Consider the following 26,681-nt stretch of genomic DNA (forward strand, 5'->3'; position numbering starts at 1 on the left):
CTACCCTGACTTGATCCTCTGTGGTCAGCAATACATTACCAACTAGTGATCATTTCTGTTGGGCCAAATCCTGCCCTTCCTCCAGAGTCACAGAGAGCTCAGGGAAACTGTTGCAGAAAGCTGGCGACAGGAGCCAGGCTGGCCTTGGGTAGCCCACACCCTTTGTGCACCACAGAGCACTGTTCCCTGGAGAATTCTTGCACTGCACCGCACCGGGGTGCAGTGGGGGTGAGGGTGGCTGGTGCCAGTGAATGCACAGCTGTATAGATCCACTAGCTATTCTCCCCTTGGTGTGGGATCACCTGGCAGTAGTGGTGGCTGGACATCAGTGGTGCTGTCATAGAGGGGAAAGGCTTTTTTCCTTTCCACCCCCATGAAACAGCCCAGACACGAGGCTTGGTGCTGGGATCCAGGATTTTGACCTTAAAATTAATTTGTGCACTACATCCAGGACAATAGCAGTATCTGGCAAAAGCATACCTAAGAGGAGGCACGGTGGTCTAGTAGATAGGTTATGTTCCCTTGTTCTATAGCTCAGGGCTTCGTTCTCCAGGGCTACCAATCCTGCACCTGTCACCAGCACTAATTCCATTTTAAAATACAGAGGCTGGGGTTCAAGTCCCAGCTGGGCCATGGACTGGCTGTATGTGGCCTTGGGCAGATCACTGCTCCTCTCTTTCTCCTCCTGTCCTCTGTCTATCTTGTCTGTTTATGCTGTCAATTCTTTAGGGCAGCGACTCTGTGTTTGCACCTTGTAATAAGAAAAGAAAGACCGTATGGATGTGGGATATTCATGCACAAGGCAACCGTTAGGAGAACCCAAGATACGCTCACTTAATGCTAACAGATAGCCTCCGCTCCTGTAACTGAACCATGGGCGAAAAATCCCCCCTAAACCTATTTGATTAACATCTTTACCCTGTATGCGCAAGGAAGGATCAGCGTGATTAATCTTTTAAAACAACAAATCTGTGGTTGCAAGCCATTCCATTTTCCCCATGATACAATCTCAGTTATTAACAATTGCCTCTGTAGTAGAGACCTTTTGCCTTCCTCTCCACATTCACCTTTAATAACAACTTGTTTAGAGCCATCGCCTCTGAAGTTAGTGACCTCTAGGGCTACATAGTGCAGCCAGACGGAATATCTGCTGCTTTGCAGTGTGTAACCACTCTGCTTCCCCACCCACTAGTTTAGGCCAGCTTTTACAAACCCATCCACCTGCTAGTACAAATCCAATCAGTTAAAACAAATGCAGCAGAGGAGGAGGTGGCCCAAGCATTAGTGGGTTGGCCAGAAAGCACAGGAGTGGAAGTCCTATCTTCTTAAAACGTTATTGAAAGACAAAAATGTTTAAAGACTAAAACGCAGTTATATTTTTAAAGCAAAAATGTGCTTTTGTCTATAATCAGAAGAGAGCGCTTCTTTCTGAAGAAACACGGACAGATTCTGATCTCAGGATGCTGATGTAAACTCCACTGAAATCAATGCTGTCTGAGTGGATTTATACTAAGATCAGAATTTTTCCCCACAGTGTTTAAATATGAGGGATCTTTAACCTACAAATCATAAAAAGGAGCTTTCCAACATTTCCAAACTACACTCCATGGAAACCTTTTCCAGTTCTGTTATATTCTTGGAAGAAGTTCAACTGAACTGTATCTGTTCACAAAAGCAGTAAAACAGACCTCACGCCTGTAAACAGCTATTGTCCCTTTTTCTAGGGAAGAAAGCTGTTTATGGGCCACTGTTGGAGCTACATTTACTTGCCCAACAGCCTGAATGTACAAGCAGTAGGCTGCCAAATAGACAAAATTTCAGATGCCAGTAATGAGGAAAGAGCATGCGTATTATAGATGTGGTGCATGTATCCAAAAGCATTAGTCTATCATGCTTGGGGGTTAAATCTGTGTTAAGGGGTTTTGATCTATCTTAAAAGTTAAATGAATTTGTTTCAAATGTGTTGCTAATGAAAAAAGAAAGAGAAGAAAGTGACAAAATTACAGCTGTAAATCTGCTTTATTAGATTAATTAAAAAAAAAATCCAGTGACCCTGCGTCTAGCTCCACTTTACTTGCTTTTTTACGCAAGTGGCCTACTCTTTGCTGGATTTCAACAGCCGTATAGTAACAAACCAAAGCACGGTGCTGCATATTCAAAGGGGCATGTGTACTGGTATACACTGAAGGTTTCCTCTTGCGGGACCCTCCTGCTCTGATCACCAGGCAAAATTCTCATCCGTACTTGGATTTTACTGAGGCTCCAGTTAGGCAATGTACTTGTCTAACTTTTAGTATATGACTAGTCCAAGTTGACAGTTCACTCCTCATCTGCCCCTCTTATTCTCTTCTGCCCTCCTCCCCTCCCCTCCTTTCCTTTCCCTTCCCTTTTAGCTGAAATCTTCATAAGTAACCCATCCAAACCCACAACCCTGTGGAGTTAACATGACATTTGCTGCTACCACATTGTTCACTGTGCTTGTGAGTTCTACCTTTCCCCCCAGCCTGTGTCTGTCTTGTCAGTTTATGTTATAAGCTCTTTGGGGGCAGGGACTGTCTACTATGGTTGTACATAACACAAGAACTAGGGGGCATCAAATGAAACTAATAGACTGCAGATTTCAAACAAACAAAAGGAAGTATTTTTTCACACAACACACAGTCAACTTGCCAAAGGATGTTGTGAAGGCCAAGACTATAACAGGGTTAAAAAAAGAATTAGATAAATTCATGGAGGATAGGTCCATCAATGGCTATTAGCCAGGATGGACAGGGATGGTATCCCTAGCCTCTGTTTGCCAGAAGCTGGGAATGGGCAACAGGGGGTGGATCACTTGGTGATTACCTGTTCTGTTCATTCCCTCTGGGACTCCTGGTATTGGTCACTGTCAGCAGACAGGATACTGGGCTAAATGGACCTTTGGTCTAACCCAGTATGGCCGTTCGTATGTTCTTATGTACAGTGCCTTGCTCAATGGAGCCTCATTTTTGGCTGGCCCTGAGGCACTGCCGTAATAAATGTGATTAACGATAATTGCAGAGAGTAGAGCTGAATTGGAGGCGTGGCTGTGTATCAGATAAAGAGCTGATAGTAAAAGTGTGAATAAAAGCATTGAGATGCCCATTCCAGTTACTTTCATGGCTGCCTCCCAGAGTCCGCACATCTATCCCTCATCTCTCTAGTTGCAGGCATGGCACATTTTTGGCCTGGCAGCCTCAACAGTGTCCCTTTGAAATGTTTTCTAAAAACATTCTGTTTACAAGCTATCTCGTGTGTTACCTACATTAACATATGGTGCACCTCTTTGCTATATCAACAATAGTGATTCACTGTATTTATTATTAGGCAAATGATCTATAAAATTCCAGTATGTTTCTTGCTCCATTTGAATACACAAACACTGATCATCCTTTCCTTGGTTTGGCTGTTTCAAAATGTACATCACTCACACTGGAACATCCATGGCATGTATTATCTCTCTACCTGCACTTTAGCCTTAGCATACTGCACTTGGACATCGTACTCAGTCTCCGAAGTGAGAGTGATTTTTATCTTATATAACATATGTGCTGGCAATTTCAAGGAACAACACGGAGAGCTGAGGATACAGCTTCCCGATTACTGGTCAAAACTAGGTTTTGAACGCTGAATGCTTGGGTGAAATTCACCACCGTGGCTTTTTTTTAATCTCCCCTATTTTAAATGCATTTTAAGGTACACAGGCTGTTAACCAGGCCCTCTTCAATGGAGTGAATTTCACCTTCTAAGTATATTTTTGAGTGACTTTTCTTTGAGCCTTTTTAGTGTTCCTTTCAAAAGGGAAAGGGGAAAAAGGTGATAGGATGGTTTGGGGCCTCACCAATGAGATCTGGAGCCTATCACCCCTAGCTCGTGGGTTTGAATCTTCCCCCAGACAGCAGTGACTAACCGTTTGTTTGTACCATTTGATAGCTCTTTGGTGACCTATGTGAAATGGAGATGATGGTTTCAGTCCACTTCCTAGCGGCAAGTGTCTGTACCACAAAGCCACCATCACTAGTGGCACTAGTTGGTTAGACCCTCTTTTGGTAGATTCATCATGAAGGCAGAGGAATAAACATATTCTGGAGATTAAAGTACTCTCTCACCCCATTGTTGATCCCTATTCCTAGCCTGGTGGAGTGGGGCATATGTGCCTTTCCACTGCCCATTGTGTCCTATGTCTCTTGCTAGAGGACTTAACTCTGCAGGGCTATCAGTCCTGTACCTGTCACCGCCACTAAATTCACTTTATAATTAAAAAAAAAAAAAGCATGTGTGTGTCGGGGGAATCTCCCACGGAAGTGAACAAGTGTTGAGGAAATGAAAAACTACATGTTCTTTTTAGCTGTTAAAACTAATTGTTCCAATGTAACGTTAGATCTGGTTTTTTTAATGTAATTTAAGTGCTGGGTAGATCTTAACAGCACTACCTAGCATGGAACTCTGGAATCTGGCACTTTATACATTTTAGATTTTTGGATCTACTTGAGCTGACAGAGCCCTTGTATCTGTACTTATTGTGGCACAAGTACAGCATGTATGTGCAGTCAGTATTTGTGGGGAAAATCCATGTGAAATTTCTTTACCAGGCAGTGACTGCACATGGGCTGTGGGTGCTTTGGCAACGTTAAATATCGTATCCAGTTTAAATGTTTCAGATTTTAGCTCAGCCATGTTGCTCGCTGATCACTGAGCAAATGCCCAGTCTGGATCAGGCAAATCAAAGGCCAAATCCCACTTGCCTTATTCATGTAAGCCATCCTGTGGCCCCATCTTTCTCCTAAAGACCTGTAGATAGATTTACTCCCAGGCTCAAACTCTGTGGGCTCCCGACACCATGTATGTGAGAGGGATGCATATGTTCACTGAGAGAGGAATAAGAACAGGAGGACTTGTGGCACCTTAGAGACTAACAAAGTTATTTGAGCAGAAGCTTTCGTGAGCTACAGCTCACGTGCCACTAGCTGAGCAAATGAATGACCAGACTGTCCACTTCCATGAAGACATCTGTGGAAAGGAAACCTGGACTTTATTCCAAACTGTCCCATCAGAGGATTGGTGCTTGACCTTCTAAACCCTCATATATTGTGAGACCTACTGGGAAATGCCGTGGGCCTTGGGCCATCTGCACAGAGGCACAGGGTCTCCACATCACTCCTTGGACCACTTAGCACCACAACATCAGGACTCCCATCCCATATAGTCCCTGCTGCTGGCTACCCTGAGTCCTCTGACTATGGCTCACTGTGTGCAGAATGGATCACCATTGTGGATGGGAACCCTGTGGACTTTTGGGTGGACAATGCCCAGGAGGGACAGGAGTGTCTTCCCAGCTCCTCCCCTCCCAGGAAGTCTGAACTCCCAGGTGAGAGCACACTGTGTGGGGCTGCTGCTATCTTCCTTTTGCTTCCCTCTAACTTTTTGAGCAGAGAAGCAGAAGGGCCTAGCAAATTTCTTGGAGCCAAGTGATAAACCAAGGTAACAGGAAGGTTATGATGGAAATGCAGTTCTGGCAGATGCTTAACTGCATCATTTTCCTGCCATCACTCTAAAAACTGTGGAAAAGGCGCCCTTCTATTTCTCCTGAAGTTTTGTGACCAGAGACAGCCTATGAAACAAGTGTTTGCTGCGCCTGTTTCCCTTCCCCAAAATAACAGCTTCTTTTTGACCATTATCACGCCACATGGTGTAGGCGGACTAAGGGTTCTGGGAAGGGCAAATGAAATGGTTCTTTGAGAGACACCCCAAATGTAATTAATTCGTTTTCCTTAACAGGCCCTATCTTCAGCTAGTTGTAAATAGGCATAGCTCTATTAGCATCAGTGATCTAGCCCAAAATGTGTGTGTAAGTGGCAAGGGGATGCTTAGGCCAGAGCAGCTTCCTACTGCAGATGTGGAGCCCAGCTGTTTGTTCCTTTCAATGCTAGCAGTCGTTTTACATCCATTTACATTTTCAGGGCCATCTCTGCAAAAGAAAAGGGATAGAGTCTTCCTTTCTAAACAATTAAGTGAAAGCTGAAATTTACATTTCTTGGCTGCCCAAATCAGGAAGGGTTCATGGTTAAGGGGTTTTGAGGGGCCTAAAGGCTGGTTCCACATACGGCTAACTCTTTTCCCCACAGCGCAGCCTGCTAATGACCATCTTTATTGTTGCATTTCTGAATCGGATTTTAATTATGCATACCACATAGCTAAATTTGGGGGATCTACAGTAACTGCCCATCAGGGGACAATATTGCAAACACTAGCCTCGCAATGGTAATTGTAAGATAAGATGTATTTCTAGCAGACTTGCATTATTGAGCTCTTTCTAGAAATTTGATTGCATTTAATTAAAAATTATTGGTTTAAATCTACTCCATATGGCTTTTCTTTTACGTATGAAAATTAAAAAGTGAATCTTCTCATCTGTCAGTTTCAGTGCCCCCCACCCAATCACAAGCATTCAGAACGTGGTGGTTTCTGGATCATTATAATTCTATATCCTTTTCAAATTCTATTCATTGAAACTTTAATGAAGATTTGCGCTGGTTCATTCATCAACTATGTAGCCCTTCACCAATATACAGACAGATGCTAGCTACCAACACTAGGTGAATATAGTGAGGTGCCATATGTGTTACATATGTGCTGTTTCAAAGCAGTCAGGGTCTCAGATGAGTAAAAAAAGCATCATAATAAAAGTAGGCCAGGAATTTTAAGTTAATATCGTCATGAGGCTGTCTGTGGCAGGGTTACTTCTCCTATGATTCCATACTCTAAAGTTAGGGCCCCTGAAGTCCATTTTAAGAAGCACCATTTTAACAATAAATATACTAACTATATATATACACACGTGTGTGTATATATATATAAGTTAGTACACACACACAGACACAGACACTGTGTGTGTGTGTGTGTGTACTAATTATATATATATATATACATATATATATGTACACACACACACACTATGTACAATTACCCTATTTTGAGATTAGACTATTCAGTTACATAATGCCCTGGATTAGAACAGAACTATATTATTTATCCATTTTGATAATCCATTTTGTGCATGGACTTTTTCTCTTTTGTACAGCACTGAATACATGAATGAAGCTCAATAAAAACTTGTTAGTAACATGCACATCTCTGCTCCCCAAACAGCCTTCTACCAAGAAAGGGATTATTTAGGAATGCCCAATTTTCATTTTTCCCTTAGCAGCAGAAACAGCATACACAACAAACAACCTGAAATACCATGTTCAAACCTTGACCTCGAGACTTCCTTGAACCAGTTCTGATTGGCTTTTCCCCATATGTCTAAGTCATAACAATTTACATAGTTCAATATTTTTACCTTAAAGAACAACCCAAAATGGGTGGTATGTCTCTGATACAAACAAATGGCCCAGTTTCAAAGCAAATGTGAGTTTTCTCAATGGAAACAGAGCTGCTGAAAGGAAAATGACAGCGGATCATTAGTGAGATCTGACTAATGTGAGCTTCCCCAAGCAGTTAATATTTTGATTTCCTGCCCTATGCAAAATGCATGGGAGGAGGATATTTGAAAACACACATTTCATGAAAAAGTGAAACATGAGTGTGAAACAGCTCAGGTGGGAAAGAACAAAAGATACATTTAAAATGTGGCTGGAAGACTTTCATTCATGTAACTCACCCCAGATTTTTCATTCAGTTGCCTTTCCTTTGTTTCCCTGTTACCTGTTCTAACTGGAAGCAGTGGGCTAAATTCCCTTCTCCTTTACACTAGTCTCACCCCATTGGCTTCAAGCTATAATATAATTATAAAATGAAATAGGGAGGTTATAGTGGCATATCAAGGAGAAGACGGGCGGTCCCAAATAGAGTTGCACCAGAACACATAGTTAAAGCGAAGCTGAAAAATCACAAAATGCAACACATGCAGTTTCAGAAAAACCATTTATGTAATTCATTCAGAAGTCAGAAGCTGCCAAAACTCCATAATGAAAGATTTTTAAGCAATTTAATAAATTAATAGACTGTTCAGATTAGGTCCTGGTTTGCTTGGCATTTTTTGGTCCATATTTAATTGCTGTACTTTGAAGGATAAATTAAGTACACAATGTTGCATATGGGAATTGGCAAGAATGATGAAATGAAAGCTGAGATTCCAGGACCCAGTAAGATAGTTTGTATCTGTAATAAATTCCATTCAAACAAGAACTCAGAAATATTGCTCATAAAAAAAATAGGTCCACCAGAGTAAAATGATTATTTTTAAATGCACTTTGTTTGACTTATGTCCTCTACCCAGATATGATCATCCAATTCCACTGGGTTTGTTAGTATGTGTTTACAAAAAGAGTTTCAATACATCTTAATTTAGTCTCTTTTCACTGATAATGATTTATCTTGTATTCTTCCAAACTCTTTCTTGAAAGCATTGCCTGAACAAGGAGAATAAGCCAAGCAAAACGGAGGATCTGCCTATGACACCTAACAGAGGAAGTCTTGATTGGTCAAGGCTAGCAGGTCTTACATAATAATTTACTACAGTACCTTTCTGTTTCCTGGTCTGTGGTTTGCTGCTTGTTCTCAAAGGCTGTGAAGCTGCTCATATCCACATAGCCATCATTCTCATTAGCAGCAGACAATGCCCTACTGGGATCTTCAAAAAATTCTGTAAAAGTTCCTGCTCTAGTTGGTCTTCGAGGCGGAATTTGTATATTTTCATAATCAGAGCTCACAGCTGGAATGTTCTCATAGTCAGAAGTATCAGCATTAGGGAACGAAATAGACCTAGGTTTAGTTAAGGGGAGTGGCATGAAAGGAGGTCTGGATCGATCCTCAAAGGACTCCACTCTTGACACACTCCTGCTAAAGGTTTTGGGTGTCCCTTTTCTTTTACCATCCTTGTAGAAAAGAACAGTAGAGGGAGACTCAGAAGCTCGCAGCTTCCCAGGATGGGACTTTAGCTGAGGTGAACTACTCAAGCTCCTTCTGTCCAGTTCCATAATCCTAGAAGGCCCGTGATAGCTAGACTCTGAAGAGGACCTTGAAGAGGAAACATTAACATCCACATGGACCTTATTTTCTGTCTTCTTCTTGAATTTTAGGGTGAGGAACCTCTTAAAAGATGATTTCTTTTTCTTAGTGTACTTATCAGGAGATTCATTCTCTATTAAAAGTGAGGGGGAACTTTTAGTGATTGGCTTTTTGGTGATACAGGCTAGTTCAAAAGGAGGTGGTATATCAACAACTGAGGATGGGGTGGACACACCACTTGATGAAAGGTGATTCCTCTGCGAAAAGCTACCTGAAGAACCAATTACACAGGGCAAAGAGAGGTTGTCTTCTGTCCTCTTTATTCTAGTGTCATCCAATATAGAGCCATCGGTTTCTCTGTAAACAGAGACTGGCATATCTCTCCCTTCTACCGAGTAAGACCGTGGGTATAAAATAAAGCGTCTTGATGTGGCTGGTAAGGCCCTATTGATTTCCATTGGTTTTCCTTCCAATGGCACTAAGTTATTGGTTAAATATTCAGTCATAGAATCATCATTTGAGGACTGTACATCCGTTTCTGGTCCAGTTTCTTCTGGAACAGTTTCTGGCACATAGCCAGGCACTTTCCCAGAGAGTGACCTTGTTCTAGTGACCATACTTTTTCGATCAATGGATAGCAGGTTGTTTTCAGTGTCTACAATTAGTTCTTCTCTTATGCTGTAATCACATGGAATATCTTCTAATTCAGTCTGCACCACTTCTCTAACATGAGGGATTGCATTCTCTGAGGGCATCACATAAGGATCATCTAGAGAATCACTGGTTGTTTCTCCTTCCTCAGGTACAACAACTGCTTCAGGGACTGCTAAATACTCACTAGACTCATGTTCACTAGCACAGTCTGCTTTAAATTTACTGTGATCACATCTAGCTAATTCTTCCGCTGTATGGTATTTATCCTCAATTGATGCTTGTTCGGATGGATTTGGGGAGCTTTCTTCAAAGCTACTATGACTGACCTTGTTGCCTTCAAACACTTGCTCATCTGATTCAGATTCTCCCAAGACACACTCATTGTCACCACAATCTTCAACAAACACATTTGGTTTAGATTCCACTTCCAGCTCTGGCTCACTAACAGTTTGAGGGCTAGAGAGCTGGCTATCATTACTCAAAGTCCTTTCCAGTCGCAAATTCTCATCTAAGTTTTCTTGGGGTGAGTCAATGACCTCTTCATTGCATTCACTCTCAAAAGGAACAATTTGACAACTATCATCTATATTCTCTGCCTTCACCACTTCTTCCTCTTTTTCAGAGTCTTCTCTAGCCTCACATGTTGTCTCTGATGTTTCCTCCTCACTCTTCATCTCAATGGTTTGGTACCCATCATCTATATAGTCTTCCCTTTCCACATTTGTTTCTTTGTCGCTATCTGGACCTACTTCCTCTTCTTCAGCTGCAGCTTCATTGATGGAACCTCCCAAATCCTCTTCTGCATCAGGTTCATTTTCTTTCAGTCCTAACCCAATGTCTGTTTCTTCTTCATCAACATCAACGGCATTTGCACAATCATAATTTACTAATTCCGTTTCTGTACTCAATACAAACTCTGCATTATCATCCAGGTCACCATTATTTGCTGGACTCACTTCTGTGTCATCATTTGATAGCTCATCTTCTAAAGTTTGGGGCAGTTCATCATTCTCTTCTGGTGTTGGCTCATCATCTACAGGTAAATGTGTTAGAATAATGTCTTCACAGATATTGCCCGTCAAGTCCTCATCTCCATTCAAAATCTTACAGTTTTCCAGGTTATACTCATTATTGTCCTTTACCAGATCGAGGTTATTAAACGTTTCCTCAGCCTCACCTATGAAATAGTTTTTGGGATCATCTACACAGTCCATTTCTTCATCCATATTCTTAGAAGCAACATCTTCTACTTCAGGGGCTCCTAAAGACACTTGACTAAGTGCTTCAGACCTGTCACAGTCTCTCATTTCTGTTGATCCATCTGACTCCGGTTCCACATGTTCCACAGCATCTGAAGAGTCATTGTCCTTGGCTTCAGTTATTTCTGGATTACAGATCTCCTCTTCATCAGCTATGCTGTGATCCTCTACCTCCCCTGATGCTTCTGGAGTTTCTAAGACCTCATTCTCTGGTGGTGACTCTAAACACTGGTCATGCGCATGTTCAAAGTCATCATAGTCTTTATCAGTCAGCTCAGCTTCAGGAACTACAATGTATTCATCACCAGCCTCAGATTCTAAGCACTCAATGTTGCATTGATTTCCTTCATACAGCTCTCCATCAGGACATATCAGTTTTCCATTTGTGAATTTATTTAAGTTATTGTTGGTATAAACACTGGATCTCCCCTCGGTGTCAGCTGAGAGTTTTGGCTTGGGAGCAATGGGTGGTTTTGGACCCCTAGACATAGAGTTTGGATTATGAAGAATATCAGGCCTTGACAATGAAGGAGGAAATTTGGAGACAGCCACGGAAGAAAGATGACTGATAATCTTTGGTTTTGGTGCTAGTGGTGGTTTTGTGAAGTCTGGAAAAGAAACAACAAAAAAGCCATATTAGCAGTTTGCCATCCTGGTTTCAACAAATATCTATTCACTGGTTTAATAGAAATATAGTGGCAGGGAAGCCACCAGAGAATCCACTGCAATTTGTTTATAGTAATTTTGACTAGAATTGTAGTGCAGCTGGTCCATAGAGGAGAATGGTGGCAGGAAGCACTGAACTACAACTCCCATGAAGCACTGTGGCCACTCAGGAGGACACAGTTTAATATCAGACTGAGCCAAACAGAAACCTATCAATAAAGGAATGTCAAAATTTTTCATTTCAATCAGAAATGTTGAAACAATGTTTCAATATTTCCAAAATGAAATTTTGGGGTTTTGACCAAATGTTTTCAGTTTTTTATGTTCAGATTTTCAATTAAAAATGAAACGTTTCAGTGGAAAGAAGACACTTACAAATCTTTATTGGAACACCCAGTTCCATCATAAAACAGTCTTTCAACAGAAAAATTTTGACCAGTTCTAGTTTTAATCCATAAAAATGCAGTGCAAGCAATTTGTAGCAATGTTTTAATCTGTATTGTAGACTGCAAAACAAATCCAACACTCAGTTTGTTCTGCCAGCAATTTAAATGGTTAATTCAGACTTGTAAAACTGACATGAATGTTTACCAGCCCAAAGCACAAAATCTATTCTCCCACCTTTACTATGGTGACTGATAATGAAAAACTCAATGATATGTTACTTGCTGGTCAACTAATTTATTCACCCAGGGCGAAAAGAATTTCTGAAGGCTTGGTTAAGTCTTTACATTAATTATGTAGCTGAGCTACAACACACTGAATGAAATCCTTGTACCCTAAATGAGGAGAGGTAATTGGTGTCAACTTAAGTTCAGTTTTCAAAATGTATAACTTCTTCAGTTGCTTCACTGTTCAGAAGACACAACAACAATGTAAATGACAATCCCACTTGGCAAGCAATTCTCTTTTATTTAAAGTACATTTTGGTACTCCTAAAAGTTGAACATGGATGACCCTGGAAGCTGAAGGCCATGTTTTAGCTGAAGAAGAGCATAGGAGACTGCAAGCTTTTTCCACCCCACCAACATTGACTCCATTATGTCAACCTGGGCTTTCCTGGCCACCCACCTATAGGGTGAGGTGGTATTTAATTATCCATGTACATTCAGCCCTCAGGTGGTACACTGCCAACAAGAGAGCCATTTAATGCCAATTTGTGGTGAGTTTTGTGATGCAGAGACTCATCCACTACAAACTAGACAGACCCTCAGTTCAGGTCACGCAGGCCACAGAATAGCCATCAGATGACCTGGGCAAGGCATGAAGCAGTGAGGTTGAGATGAAAGGCTGAATATCTCATCACCATTCATATGTGCTGTCCAATCACCTTTCTCAAACAATTAAATTTACTAGTTCCTTATCTGGGGGGAACATTTGTCCAGTACTAAGGTCCTATTGGTACTTTAAAAGCCCAGTGTTAGGCTGTATTCATCCCAGCATATACCCATGTATCCTTGGTAACAGAAAGTTTATTCAGAGAGGGGTTGGAGCAGTTCAGGGTGTCTGCAACCTCCAGTCTGTTTTTGGGTGGGGCCTGAAATTGTGTATCAGAGCCCCCAGATGGGTGCCATTGACCATGCCAGGGTTCATGGCCAGTGTAACTAGCAGCTGCCTGATTCCTTTTCCTAGCACCAGAGCTTAAAGCTGCCGTCCCTTGTGGAACTGCCCAGCAAGTTAGCAATGAATTGCAGTTTCGTAACACCCTGCACCTCAAGCATTTCATGGACACTTGCAACATTTTGTGACAAAAGAAGTTTTAACAAATGCAATCTTTTGGTGATGATTTTTAGAATGTTAAAAGCATTATTTTGAAACACCTTAATCAGAGCCAAGAAAACCATCCTGATTAAAATTATCTTTCTATTGGGATTCCCACCAAACCCAAAGATATTCAGAAGCAAAACTGCAGGGCTGCAATATTAAAATTGTCGAATATTATCCTGCAATGTTTTGGATTCACCAAGACTTTTTCTATATTAGTGTTAATGACCTATGTGGGCTACAAAGCATTAGGTCTCTTTGATACAATTTGTGGCAAGCTATGTGATTTGGGAAGTTTTCTACAGTGTATCACTCATACTGCAGTCTTCTGAGGTGAAATTTCAGTTTCTTGCACTCTCTAGGTCTGCATTTAACTATGCTGGTCATCTAGATAAGCACCAGAATAAAGTGACTCAAGGATGGTGGTTCAAGTCTGTTAATGAACAGCAGATACATCATTAATGCCAGTATGTGGACATGTCAGGAACACAAGCCAGAGATTTACAGATGAAGTGAGCTGTAGCTCACGAAAGCTTATGCTCTAATTAATTTGTTAGTCTCTAAGGTGCCACAAGTACTCCTTTTCTTTTTACAGATGCCCTGTTCATCCCTGGAACAGGTTCAGCATGGAGAGCATTAGTGAAAGTTGCTATATAGTCCTGGCAAGATGCCTCATTTCTGTAATGGAGGAGCCACCTCAATGAGGGAGAGGGTAGGAGAGCATCTGTTCCCATTCACACTGCTCCCCTGTGACAGCAAATAAGGTGGTCAATATGTGCCAGGTGTGGTGGTGGTGGTGATCATCCCCGTGATGTAGACATACCTGCCCCCTGCTACTGGACTTGAGACCCCAACCTGGGCCACTGAATAGCCAACAGATGGTGACAACTTTACCTCACAACCATCCTGGCCTGGATTTGACCCAACAGCCTGGAACGGAAAGGCTCCTTATCCCATAGCCTCCCTGGTACCCCATTTTCAATCAAAAGTTGTATGATTTACTAACTCAGAATACACTGATAACTCCATTCAACAAAATAATATTTTGCTCACAAGTAAGATTTTATATGGCACTGCTCCCCAATGTCTGCAACCAAGTTTCTGTTTCTTAAAATAAATAAATGAAAATGCTGAGACACATAAGTAAACATTGTTATTGGCTAAAAGGTATATTTGGCTTATTGGATTTTCAGAGACATGACTGGAGGGTTTTTCTGAAATTCCTACCCTTGCTGCAATTGCTTCTAATATGCGGGTTGATGCTGTAGATTTGCATTCTTTGTTTTACTCAGAAAACAATCTTCACAGAATCATAAAGCCACATCTTGAAGCCAGTGGGATTTAAGAACTGAGTTAAAACTGAGCAAAGGATTTCAGAATATGCCTCATAGAAATTAAAATTAGAATAAATTTGTTCATTAGATCATCCATCCCAATCTCACAGAAGCCAATGAAAAATTATTACAGTACATTATCTAATGATGTGTCCTATCTAGTTTCCTATTTCCCAAGGAGGAAACCCTGTTCAAACAAAACTGCTGCTGCTGAAGGTCATCAGACACATATCTCCTGATCAGGAAGATAGAGGAGAAATCCTATCTAGAAGTCATGTATACAGCAGCAGGGTCTAGACTGCCAGTAGTTCTGGCTACTTTAAGATGAACTGGATGGATGTTACAGGAGTGCTCTATAACTGTATATAGGTAAATAGTTAATAGATAAGGTGCCAATAGATGGCACCCAGGAATATGTAGCATAGATCCTGAATCTTGTAGGATTAATCAAACTTGTACAATGCAAATAGCTTCTTCTGGCAGCTCTTTACATTGGCTTTTAATTGGGGAAAATGCAAATGTAAGGGGCAAGGTCTCTGATGGTTGAGTAAAAGGAAGATGAGGAACCCCTGCATTCTGCATGGGCAACTATTGGAGGTCATTCAACACATTTATCCTTGCTTCAGTTGAGCAAGTTGCAAAGGCACTGACCACTAAAACCACGCACGATAAGGGAAGAAGAGTACAGTCACTGGATGCTAAGAAGGAAAGAAAGAAAGTCTAATCTCACTTAACTATCAATGTTGGGCATTTCATGTACTTTTAACATGCCACAAAGTGCAGCTAAATGTATAACAATGCTCTGATAACATATATGTTAGCTCTAGAAATATCACATGTAGCAAAAAACCTGTGCAGTCAAAGGTAAAATGACAATATGAGCACATCCTTATCAGATAATTTACTGTAGTATCTGTAGCTTCCAGTGTCCAATCTCTATGAAGATTCCTTAATACCAAATCAGACAGTTGTTCTGAGGACAAAGGGAGTTGGGCTTCTGTTATTTCCATCTTTGTCTTCAGTAGCTGCTTCAGAGATGCTCCTCTGCTTAGTAGTCAGAGTATAGCATCCTGCTGGTGCTTACCTCTTCAAGCTCCAGAAATGAATTAAATCAACATGTTCTGCAACTGGCAAGTGGTATCTTTAAATGAGTCTGTAAAAATAAAAATCCACTGACTGGATTATTTCAGCTAAATGGTGATCATTTTGTTCACTTTAGGAATCTGCAACACCAGTGATTCCATTAATACTGCCAGAGAACTTTTTCTTTCCACAAATCAAACGGTCTCTGGAGAATCCCAGCATGTTGAAGGTCCACCAGCAGACAGAGGAAATCACTGTTCACCTTGATTGCTCCTCCATCATTAGCTGGGCTGGGGACTTGGGTGCAGAGTGAGAGATGACAGCTCAAAAAACAAGAGAGAGACAACTTCTCTGCCTCTCAGCTGTTCCTGAGACCTTTCCTTCGGTCCTCTACCTCCTTAGTTTTCATTTGAGATGTCTGCGGCTCAAAAGGTAGCAGTCAGCTGTGTGCCCAGTTGTTCTGAAGGAGCTAGACATTCCAGGCCAAGCACAAAGCACACACATTGAAGGAGACATCTTGCCTCAGTGGATTTGAAGAGAAATACCAATGTATGGGGGAATGGAGGGAAATAAGAGAGGCTTAAAGCAGGTGTGCAGTAAGAAGAGAAAGCTATATAATCTCACAGTCTCCAATACAGTTGTTTTCTTCCTCTCCACACCATCGTCTGCTGCTACTAATCAGGTTGTATGACTAATAATGTCTTAAATTTTATATACAGCTGTTCACTCCAAAGCACTTTACAAATTTTTTGGAATGAAATAACAAAGCAACCATTCCATGCATCATTTCGGCACAGGAAGTAACGAATACTGTATCCAGCTGAAAATGAAGTGGGACAGAATGTATTTGAATCTGGCCAGGGAACCAGGATTTTTCTATCAATCCATCTCCTGCATTTTTAAAAAATGCATTTCTAGAAGTACATACATAGGTCCCAAATTTTCTCCAACTCTATGTGCATCATTTTATGTAAAGTATTTAAGGAGTATTTAGTTATTCTCAAATAATTTTCATATACACAAACTTCAATTGTTTAAAAAATTGTGTGGATTTAGTGATTACCAGAACAGCCCTTCGGTGGTATGACTGGTACAGTGTGTATGTAGCCTTGTTCACAGTAGCTTGCTGGTATGAATTAGCGATCAGTGGCCTAATTTTCCCACTGTGCCAGCCTTTGTTCACTTCAGGATGCTTCCTCTTTCTGTTATAACTGCTCACCATGTTGCTCTTGCCCTTCACAGAGCTTGTGAAATTGTTTGTTTACTTCTTTTTTATGTACAAATGTTTATTTTTCTTTTCTTTTTTTTTTAAATCATGAAATAAAAGCAAATCTGTCCCAGCACAATGGATCCCTATGAGCCTTTGATGATCAGGGCAATTCCACTTTGGGTATGTTTGTTTCTGCTTCCATTGGACTTAAGAAGATTCTAACATAACTTATTAAACGGCAAAAATAACACCACCCCATAAGAAATGTGCTTGTTTATAAATAATAAATATGGCATGTTTATTTCAAGTTGTGAATCTTTGTGTTCAGGAGAGAGAAACACCCTGTGCCTAAGGGAAGCTGTTTGGGACCAGATGCTCTTTTAGTCTTCTCCTCCCCTTATTGTTTGAAGCTTCCTAGTTAGCCACTGCTTCTTCCTCTCCTTGACTACCTTCCTCTTGGTGAGCATGAATTCCAGCAGGGCTGCATCCCTTTCACAATGCACATTAAATGGCAATCCCTGACCACCAGCTGAGTCATCAGGGAGTGAACGGCAGCTCATTACCCGTCCTGTAACGGCATCCAAACCACACTGCCATCATCCTAAAGGTCCTTTTAATGATACATAGATTTGCTCATGAGCCCCTTTAGATATCTTTTGTGCTGGAGTTTGAAGGCAAGAAAAGAGAGGGAAAGTGCTCTTCAGTATGCAGCTATCATCACCTGAAACATTGCAAAATGTCCATTTACTAATATTCTCCAAACCTGGTCATTCGTCAAAATTAATATGGTTTCGTATTTATTGAAGGTTTAAGTAAAGCCATCAGGGACTTGGTGGACTTGGTTTGAACATCTAGTTGAATGCTGATATTTCAAGCAAAGCAGGCATGTTTGTAAATATGTTCTAGCCAATGTTCTGAGCTGTGGTCTGTAGTGCTGCTTTGGCTACAAGGGTGGAGCATCCATGAGTCTTCAAGATGTTGTTAGCAACAGTCCAGGTTGTTGGTAGCTAGGATTCCGTTCAGGAGTATTTTAGAGTTCCAAAAGGCTTTTTGTGTACCACAGAAATTCCAGCACCTCTGTGTAGCCTGTTTAGTGGCTCCTCCTTTTGTGTTGGATGTTTCTTTGGCATAAACTCAGCCATGAGCAAATATTCAGACAACCCAAAACTGGAGAGATAGCTAGCACAGAGGAAGACAGTCCAAACTGCATAGTTCATTGATTCACAAAGTTTAAGGCCAGAAGGGAGCATTAGAACATCTAGTCTGACCTCCTGTTTATCACAGGCCACTAAATTTTATCCACTTATTCCTGTATTGAGCCGAATAACGTGTGTTTGACGAAAGCATACTTTCCAGAGAGGCATCCAGTCTTGATCTGAACACCTCAAGAGATGGAGAATCCACCATGTCCCTTTGTGTTCTGTTCCAGTGGTTAATCACTCTCACTATTAAAAATGGGTGCCCGATGTCCAACTTTAATTTGTCTGGCTTCAGCTTCCAGCTATTGGTTCTTGTTACGCCTTTTCCCACTAGATTAAATTGCTCTTTAGTACCAAGTAGTTTCTCCCCAGGAAGATGCTTATACACTGTAATCAGGTAGCTGTCAATTATAAGGCATTTTCTCCAGTCCTTGAATCATTTTTGTGGATCTTTTCTGCACTCTCTAATTTTTCAACAGCTTTTTAAAAATGAGGACACCAGAACTGTATTCCAGGATCCCCAGTCTCACCAATGCCATATACCAGGGGTAGGCAACCTATGGCATGCGTGCCAAAGGTGGCACGTGAGCGGATTTTCAGTGGCACTCACACTGCCCAGGTCCTGGCCACCGGTCCAGGGGGCTCTGCATTTTAATTTAATTTTAAATGAAGCTTTAAAAACCTTATTTACTTTACAGACAACAATTGTTTAGTTATATATTATAGACTTATAGAAAGAGACCTTCTAAAAACGTTAACATGTACTACTGGCCCGCGAAACCTTAAATGAGAGTGAATAAATGAAGACTTGGCACACCACTTCTGAAAGGTTGCCGATCCCTGCCATATACAGAGGCAAAATCACCCCCATGCTCCTATTCATTACTCCCCTGTTTATACAGCCAAGGATTTCATTAGCCCTCTTCCCCACAGCAGTGAACTTGGGAGCTCATGCTGAGCTGCTTGTCCACTATTAAACTTAAATCCTTTTCAGAGTCATTGCTTTCCAAGACACAGTCCCCAGTTATGTCGGTACAGCCAGCATTCATCGCTACTAGATGTATAGCTTTGCACTTGGCTATATTAAGACTCATTTTGTTTGAATGGGCCTGGCTTACCAAGTGGTTCAGAGCTCTCTGTATGACTGCCCTGATCGCATCATTATTTACCGCTCCGCCAATCTTTGTGTCATCCATAAATTTGATCAGCAATGATTTTATATTTTCTGCCGGATGAAAATGTCAAATAGCATCAGGCACAGTACTGATCCTCGCAGAACCCTACTAGACGCATCCCCATTCAGTGATGATTTCCCATGGACGACGACTTTGAGATCCATCAGTGAGCCAGTTCCTAATCCATTCAATGCGTGCTTTAGCGATATTGTAGAGTGCTAATTTTTAAATCAGAATGTCAGGTGGTACTGAGTCAAATGCCTTACAAAAGTCTAAGTATGTTATATCTACTCAGTTACCTTTACAAACCAAACCTGTAATCTCTTCAAAGAATTAAATCAGGCTTGTGACCTGCGCAGCTTCCACATGAACAAATCCCTTCCCAGAGGGACAGGGAATAAGTAGCACAAATATAAACTGAATGGAGGGGCCAGAATCATCCAAAGCAAACTCATTTTCATCTCATGTAGCCAAACACTGTAACTGCTGTAAGGAATACAGAGGATTCAGGGAAGGAAATGAAGAAACAGCGTGAGGACCAGCCTTCTAGGCAATTCAGACTCTCTGCATGTTCATGTTGCTGAAATATTCTCTTATCTCTCAGCACTATTATTATTTATTTATTTGTATGACCATAGTACGTAGGACCCCCCAAGCATGGACCAGGATCCCATTTGTCCTAGGTGCGTACAAACACAGAACAAAAAGGCAGTCTGTGCCCCAAAGAGCTTACAATCTAAATCTAAGACAAGAGACATAGACAGATGGGGGAGTACAAGGAAACAATGATACAATATTCAGTTTGATAGGCGATGGTATGAGATCACTAGTGGTCTAACTATTGTCACGGTTTGTGTAGGCATCGTGGAAAAGGAGAGTTTGAAGCAGGGATTTGAAGGATAGTGAGGTAGCTTTGAGGATGTTTGCAGGGTCCAAGTGTGAGGGCCAAGCATGGGAAAAAGCACAAAGGTGTTTGTTTGAAAATTTAACAAGTGGGTGATGGAGCCTGACACCAGCGGCCTAACAGAGGAAGGACCTAACATCTTAATAGTGAATGAGAGATGATGGGTAGGGTGGGATAGGCAATGGAGGGCCTTGAAAATGAAAACAAATAACTCCTGTTTGATGTGTTGGAGAAGGCGGAGCCAGTAGAAGGATGCAAAGAGAGGGCTGACATAGTCAAAGCATTCTTTGCTAGCTTCACACAGTGGAAATCTGAGCATAGTCAATCACTCCCCAAACACAGGGTGAAAGAAGTAATGACATGGACTCATTCCTTTATTTTCTCTACGCTATGGTGGAGCAATGGAAAACTGGGCCATGCTTTGAATCTGTCACATCATAACATTCTGGACCTGAATAAAACGTCGGAATACAGATAGGTCCCAAAGCCTAGCTTGGAAACCTCAGAGTACTATCCATTAGCATGAAAGGCAGAATGGATGTGTCTTTTCCTACTCTCCAGCTGGCCATAGAACTAATAGGGGTGTCCTAATCACTGGGTACGTTCTTTCTCTGGTCTGCTCCTTCCCTCTGGAGTTACCAAAACCAGCCAAAATGCTCAACTGCACAGCTGTAATTTGCTCCTCATACCTGTGTTTACTGGTGGATTGATCAAGCTCCTCAGTTATACAGCTGTGATCACAACTGAAGAAAAGGTTTCTACCAATGATGGATTGTATTAAGGGGCTAACAACATCCCTGGCTTACCTCCATTTGCCTTTAATGGAGCAAAACCAGGAATGAATTTGGCCCCATGTGCGTATGGTAAAGTGATGCTCTCACTCAGAATAATGCTTCCATAGAAATGTTCTGTTCCCGTATCTCTGTCCGGTTAGCTAACTGGCGGGTATCTGAATTGTGAGCATGGCGTGCACACAGCTTAAGAAGACTTTGTTTGGAGGTGAGAATGGTGGAGCCCAGACTGAACCTGCTATTGAAATAACACACACAAAGGTCATCCTGAATATGCAGGGGGTGGGGGTGGGGGGCGGGACAGCAAACTATTAACATTCTAAAATCAGAGTTAGCTTCTCAGTTGGTCAGCCTATTGTCAACCCCCCTCTCCCCCCAGTAATGCTGTGTGCTATGTGGTGTATAAAGTAATCGGACAGCAGAGTCCTAAACCTCATTTATTTCATCTCCACTCTGAAGCGCTAGGTCCAAAATGGCAATTATCCTTCTGCAGGCTACCCTAACCAGCCAATAAACCAGTGTTTAATAGTCCTTCGTAGATAAGCCATTTTACCATCATTCAGACTTTAGATAAATACGTAGCATATGCTATGGAACCTGCTCTGATATGTTACAGAGATGAAATTAGATGAGCTAGAGTGATTTACAAGGAAAGTGTAATTCCATTGAGGGGACTCCACTTGTGTTATAAACCACTGGAGTTGTCATCACCAGGACTCCAGGATGTACAGTAAATAACTCCAAGATGTCATTAATTTCACACCGCTGACTGCAGATCTTTTGTTGTTTTATATTTATGACATATGGGTCCCTCACTGTGTGTTTCAAACCATTTGAAATAAGTGAAAGTGACATAGGATGGGGTTTTCAAAAGAACCTAAATGATTTAGGAGCTTAGAGGTAAAATTTTCAGTGGGACTAAGAATCCTAAGTCATTCAGAATTTTTACTCACACTTATTAGCGCCTGTGCTTTAAGGGCCTGTCGGAATTCAGCAGACTTCAATGGGCTTCGATCAGGCCCTACCTGACTGGTTTTGAAATAAGGTCTCCTGAATACCCATTTAAGTGGCAGATCTGAATTTTCAAAAAAAGGCCATAATTCTCTTATGCATTTTGTCTTTTAAAATGATTTTAATTGGAATGTTAGCACCCAGGGTTTCAGAGCAGATACCACTCTGCAAAGATAAAATGCATTCTAATACAATTATTGGACTCGTCATTCTGAGATAGGATCAATGGTTTATGACTTTGGGATATCACATTAATAGGTTCCAACTTTCTCTTACTATAGAACTTCATGGCCACCATTCATAACCATAATACAATCATATACCATCCTACAGAGAAGCATTACTGGGGAAAGATACAACCTAAAGTCCATGTGTACCAAACTGAGTGGAAAGCCTGCTTTTAAAGGGAAATGATTATTTCTAATACCAAAAGCTCTGATCCTTAATCATGTATGGAACTTTACTCATGTGAGTGGTCTCATTGCTTCAATGGGTTGAAAAGTTATGCACCCGAGGATATTTGCAGGATTGGGGGCTTAGACTGGCTATCTAGAAAAAAATATACATACAACATCCAAATGATCAAAACTTAATATAATGCCATTAGTTTAATATCCCAATAACTGTGAATGGCTCTGGTTCCTCAACGAATGCTACAATTTTACAGCTACTTCCCAACAGGAAGCCCTGTCTGCAAAAATAGAGAGCTTATACCCTCCTATCATTTCACATGCTGAGGTCCCATTGAAATCAATAGGAGTGTTTCATGAAAGTCTATGGCAGTAGGATATGGCTTCAGTTTAAAGAGCAGGTATGATGGTAGCTTCCTGCAGATTTCTTAAAGTAGTTTCACGTTTATTATATTCGATAACCATTTTTAAAATGATACCAGGTGGTTTACATTTTTTAACAACTGGCAGTGTTAATTGCAATTTTCCTTTTGTGTGGCACAATTTCAAGCAATTGAATAATTAGAGGAAGGACGGTCTTGTGGTTAAGGATTGGATTGGATCTGAGGCGAGCTGGTTCCAATTTTTGGCTCCTCCATGGACTTCCTTTGTGACCTTGAACAAGTCACTTAATCTTGGTCTGCCTCAACTCCCCATCTATGGGGATAATCATATTTCCTTTCTCCCTTGTCTATGAAGATAGTCTATGCCTCCAAAGAATTTACAATGCCCTAATATGCATAGTACAGTGCCTAGCACCATGGCACTCTGATCTTGGTTGGGTCCACGAATTGCTACTGTAATATAAATAATGGAGCACATGGACAATATATTGCATCAATTAATAAGCAAAACTCTCCTCTGAATTCAGTGGAGAGTTGTGCTTCACACTGATGGATACATTCTTTATGTTGCTGTGGATCAAATAACAATTATTGCAAATAAAACTTATGGTCTTATAAAGAAACAAGCCTGATAGTGCTGACAGTACACATTGTTCTGAGACTGGGATCAGGCTGGAGTCCCTGTGTATTAAATTATGTCAAGATGAAGTTTTTAAACCAATGCCAAAAAGCCACTCTCTACCAGATGGCTACACTTGGAATAAGTTTCTTTGGCACAAAGCAGAAAGGAGTCCAAGCTGGCCAGGGAGGGTTAGGAAAAAAGAATTAAAATGTCACTTTTTGAGTGGGCAAAGAGGATACAACCCCACCCCACCCACCTGTCGAGAGAGCCTTTAGTTTGGTAAACACTGATTCACAGTTCCCAACACACGTGGGTCTGAAAGTGAGTGTGACTATGGCAGGAAAACCTCTGGGCTCCATGATGCGTCATTTCAAGCAGGGCACTGAATAGTCTTCATCGTCTGGGGGAATGAAACTAAATGGAAGAGTTGGGGGGTTGGGGCAGGGGACCTATTTCTACTCCACCAAGCCCTGGCTGTGGCACTGTATTTTCCAGAGAGCTCACCACTAGAGCTGATTGCAATTTTTCATTAACTCCCCCTCCTCCGCGCCCCCCCCCCCAAGAAACAAAAGGGTCCCTGGGACATTTTCATTTTGGCCAAAACATTCCTATCGTTCAATGAAAAACAAAACATTTTTTATTTTTAAAAATTTGGAGGTTAGTATTCCCCCCCCCCCAGTAGGGGGGAAAAGAAAGACCAATAGAGGGGAAAACGCAATAACAAAAAAAGTGTGGCCAAAAAAGGGGGGAAATTCTGCCCTTTTTAAAAAAAGTTGTCTTTCCAAAATGTTCACAGTAAACACTCCCCTTTTCGCCACCTCTAAGCAGCACCCGGTAGCTCCTGTTATTCTGAATGGGAGCTGCTAGGTCCCGAGAACTTCTCAAAATCCGACCTCTTCGTTCTCAAGGGGAGCGGAGCAATTTTGAAATCTGTCCCCCAACGCTGGGCAAAGAGATTCCGCCGGGTTCAACCCCTGTAATAATGCTTGTGCCCTCCATCGGCAAGGGTCTCGTTAGGACCTGGCATTTGGGAACTCAGGGCAGGAGAATGGAGGGGAGAAAAGGCCAGAGACAGGCGGTGAAAACTCGCGTGGGACAATAAATGACTCTCTAGTGGGTCTAAAAATCTGCCCGCTCTGAGGCGCAGAGTTCGGGAGCGTCCTTTGCTCTCACCGGGTGCGTTCCAGGTGGGAAATCGATGCGTGTGGCAAATGACGCTGTGATTTTGCAGGTTAAAACTGTCTTGTTTGTTTCACATATGCCCAGCCTCCCCACGCCCCTGCAGCCAGCACTTCACCGCCGAGGGAGAAGAGAAAGGCACCGCCCCGCTCCGTTACCCCAAACCGCAAATCTGTTCACAAAGTCACCCGCAAAATAAACCGCAGACAGACAGGATCAGGGTAACCAACTCCGCAGTAACGCCCCGCTCCTCGCCTCTCCCAGCCCGGCTTCGCGCCGAGGAGCAAACGGGGCAGGGAGGGGGAGAAAAGTTGGGCATCTTCAAGTTGCCACCAAATCAGCCAGGAGCTAAAACACCCCTTAGGGCTCCAGCATCCATGTGTCAACTTTCCAGCCTGCTGAAGAGTTTCTCACATCACCCATCCACCCCCCCAACATATAGCGCCTTTAGCTCTCTCTCTCTCTCTCTCTCTCTGTGTCAGGCAGTTCCCTTCTAGTGATTAATAAAACCCACCTCCAAATCACTTACTTTTCTAGTCCCTGACATAGGTGCTGGAAGTCGGGGTGGGGGAGGGGGGGCTGCCGCACCCCCTGGCTTGAAGTGCTTTCCCTGGTATCCAGGGTTTACAGCTGGATTCAATGGTTCTCAGCACCCCCACTGTACAAACTGCTTCACCACCTCTGGCCCCTGAAGCCCCAAGCACTGTTTTGTTTCTGTTTCACTGGACCTAGGCACCCTTTATAAACCGCATCTTGACCAGATCAGGACCGTGCCATTATTCCGGAGTGGAAGCCCAGGCGTGCCTCTCCCCGCCACCAGCCCCTTTCCCTGGCTTCGGATTTGGCAGAGAATAAACGAACCCAAGAAAGAAATGGGGGTGAAGGGCAAAAGAAAAGGAAAGAGAGAGAGGTGAGAGGGAGAAGGCGCCGCTCTCCCCCTTAGTCGCTCACGACCAGGCTGCGCACAGCCCGGTTACACAAGACGGGCACTCAACTTCAGAGAGACAAGGCGGGCCAGGTAATAATCTCTTATCGGAGCAACTTGTGTTGGCGAGAGAGAGGAGATCGCTGATGTCTCCAGGAGCCTCCGCCAGGCTACAGCACCAGTGCACCCATGGGTCAGTTTCCGCCGCTCTCCCAGGGAGCGAGCCCTTCGCCGCCCCAGACTTTCCCCACCCTCTTCCCAAATCAGGCCCCCAGGAGCCGGCACTCACCTGCGTTGCTCATCTCCCCCAACTTTCAGGTCTCACGCCCTCAGATCATGGTCCTGCGCGCCTGGGTCGGTCGCACCTCCTTAACCCCCGGCAGCCAGGGACGAAGTTGGAGCGGGGGGTCGGTGTGGCCAGCCCACGGGGCTGCGAAGGGAGGGGATAAGTAGTCAGCGGTGGCCGGAGCCTCTTTGGCTGGGGAGAAGGGGGGGGGGGTTGCGTGGGGAGGGTGTCGGCTCAGGAGGGACGATCACTGCCGCTGGCAGCCCTCGTCCTGCCCCATGCTTAGCCTGGCAAGGCAGACTGGTTGCAGGGAGCTTGTAGGGTCCCTCCCTGATCGCAGCGCACTGGCCAGGGCTCGCCACCGCCTCCTCCTCACTGGCATTTCCCTTCCTTTCCTGCAGAGGAAGCCCTTTGGCTCGCTCAGGGATTGAAAGCTGCAGTGAAACAAGGGAGGGGGGCACGGATGCCAAACAAACAGATTTAAAGGGACAGCAGCTGTTCTCTCCCTCACCCCCTTTATGTCCCATACAAACACACACACACACACACACACTTCAGGATCTTGCATAAGCTCAAGGAGTGTGAATGGGGCTTGCACAAGCAGCGGGGGGAGGGAAATGGGGAGAGAGGCTTCTCCTCCCCTAGTAGCGTTTGGAAAAAGAAATTACGAATGTGGAAGTTTGTGCGTGGAGCTGAAAGTCCAGGGAAACCGGCTGTCAGGAGACACTCGGGACCGTTTCGTCCCCAGGTCCTGCAGCCGCAGAGGACTGAACGAGCATTGCAAAGCACTGATTGT

The 26,681-nt window shown here is 42.7% G+C and overlaps 1 protein-coding gene across 3 annotated transcripts in view; it reads right to left on the reverse strand.

Moving 5' to 3' along the window:
- FGD5 (FYVE, RhoGEF and PH domain containing 5) overlaps window positions 1-26,059 on the reverse strand; it is a 154,780-nt gene extending 128,721 nt beyond the window's left edge. For 2 of the 3 annotated variants that reach the window (XM_074957598.1, XM_074957600.1), the window contains exons 1-2: window positions 25,889-26,058; window positions 8,545-11,551 (exon numbers count right to left, since the gene is read on the reverse strand). In XM_074957598.1, coding sequence (XP_074813699.1) covers window positions 8,545-11,551; window positions 25,889-25,901 — 3,020 coding nt within the window. In that variant the 5' untranslated portion in view covers window positions 25,902-26,058. Of the gene's footprint in view, window positions 1-8,544; window positions 11,552-25,888 lie in introns of all 3 variants that reach the window. The other variant, XM_074957599.1, reaches the window with a different exon arrangement.
- Window positions 26,060-26,681: the final 622 nt, after the last annotated feature.

This window comes from Natator depressus, chromosome 7, assembly GCF_965152275.1.
Source record: "Natator depressus isolate rNatDep1 chromosome 7, rNatDep2.hap1, whole genome shotgun sequence".
Classification (NCBI taxonomy): domain Eukaryota; kingdom Metazoa; phylum Chordata; order Testudines; family Cheloniidae; genus Natator; species Natator depressus.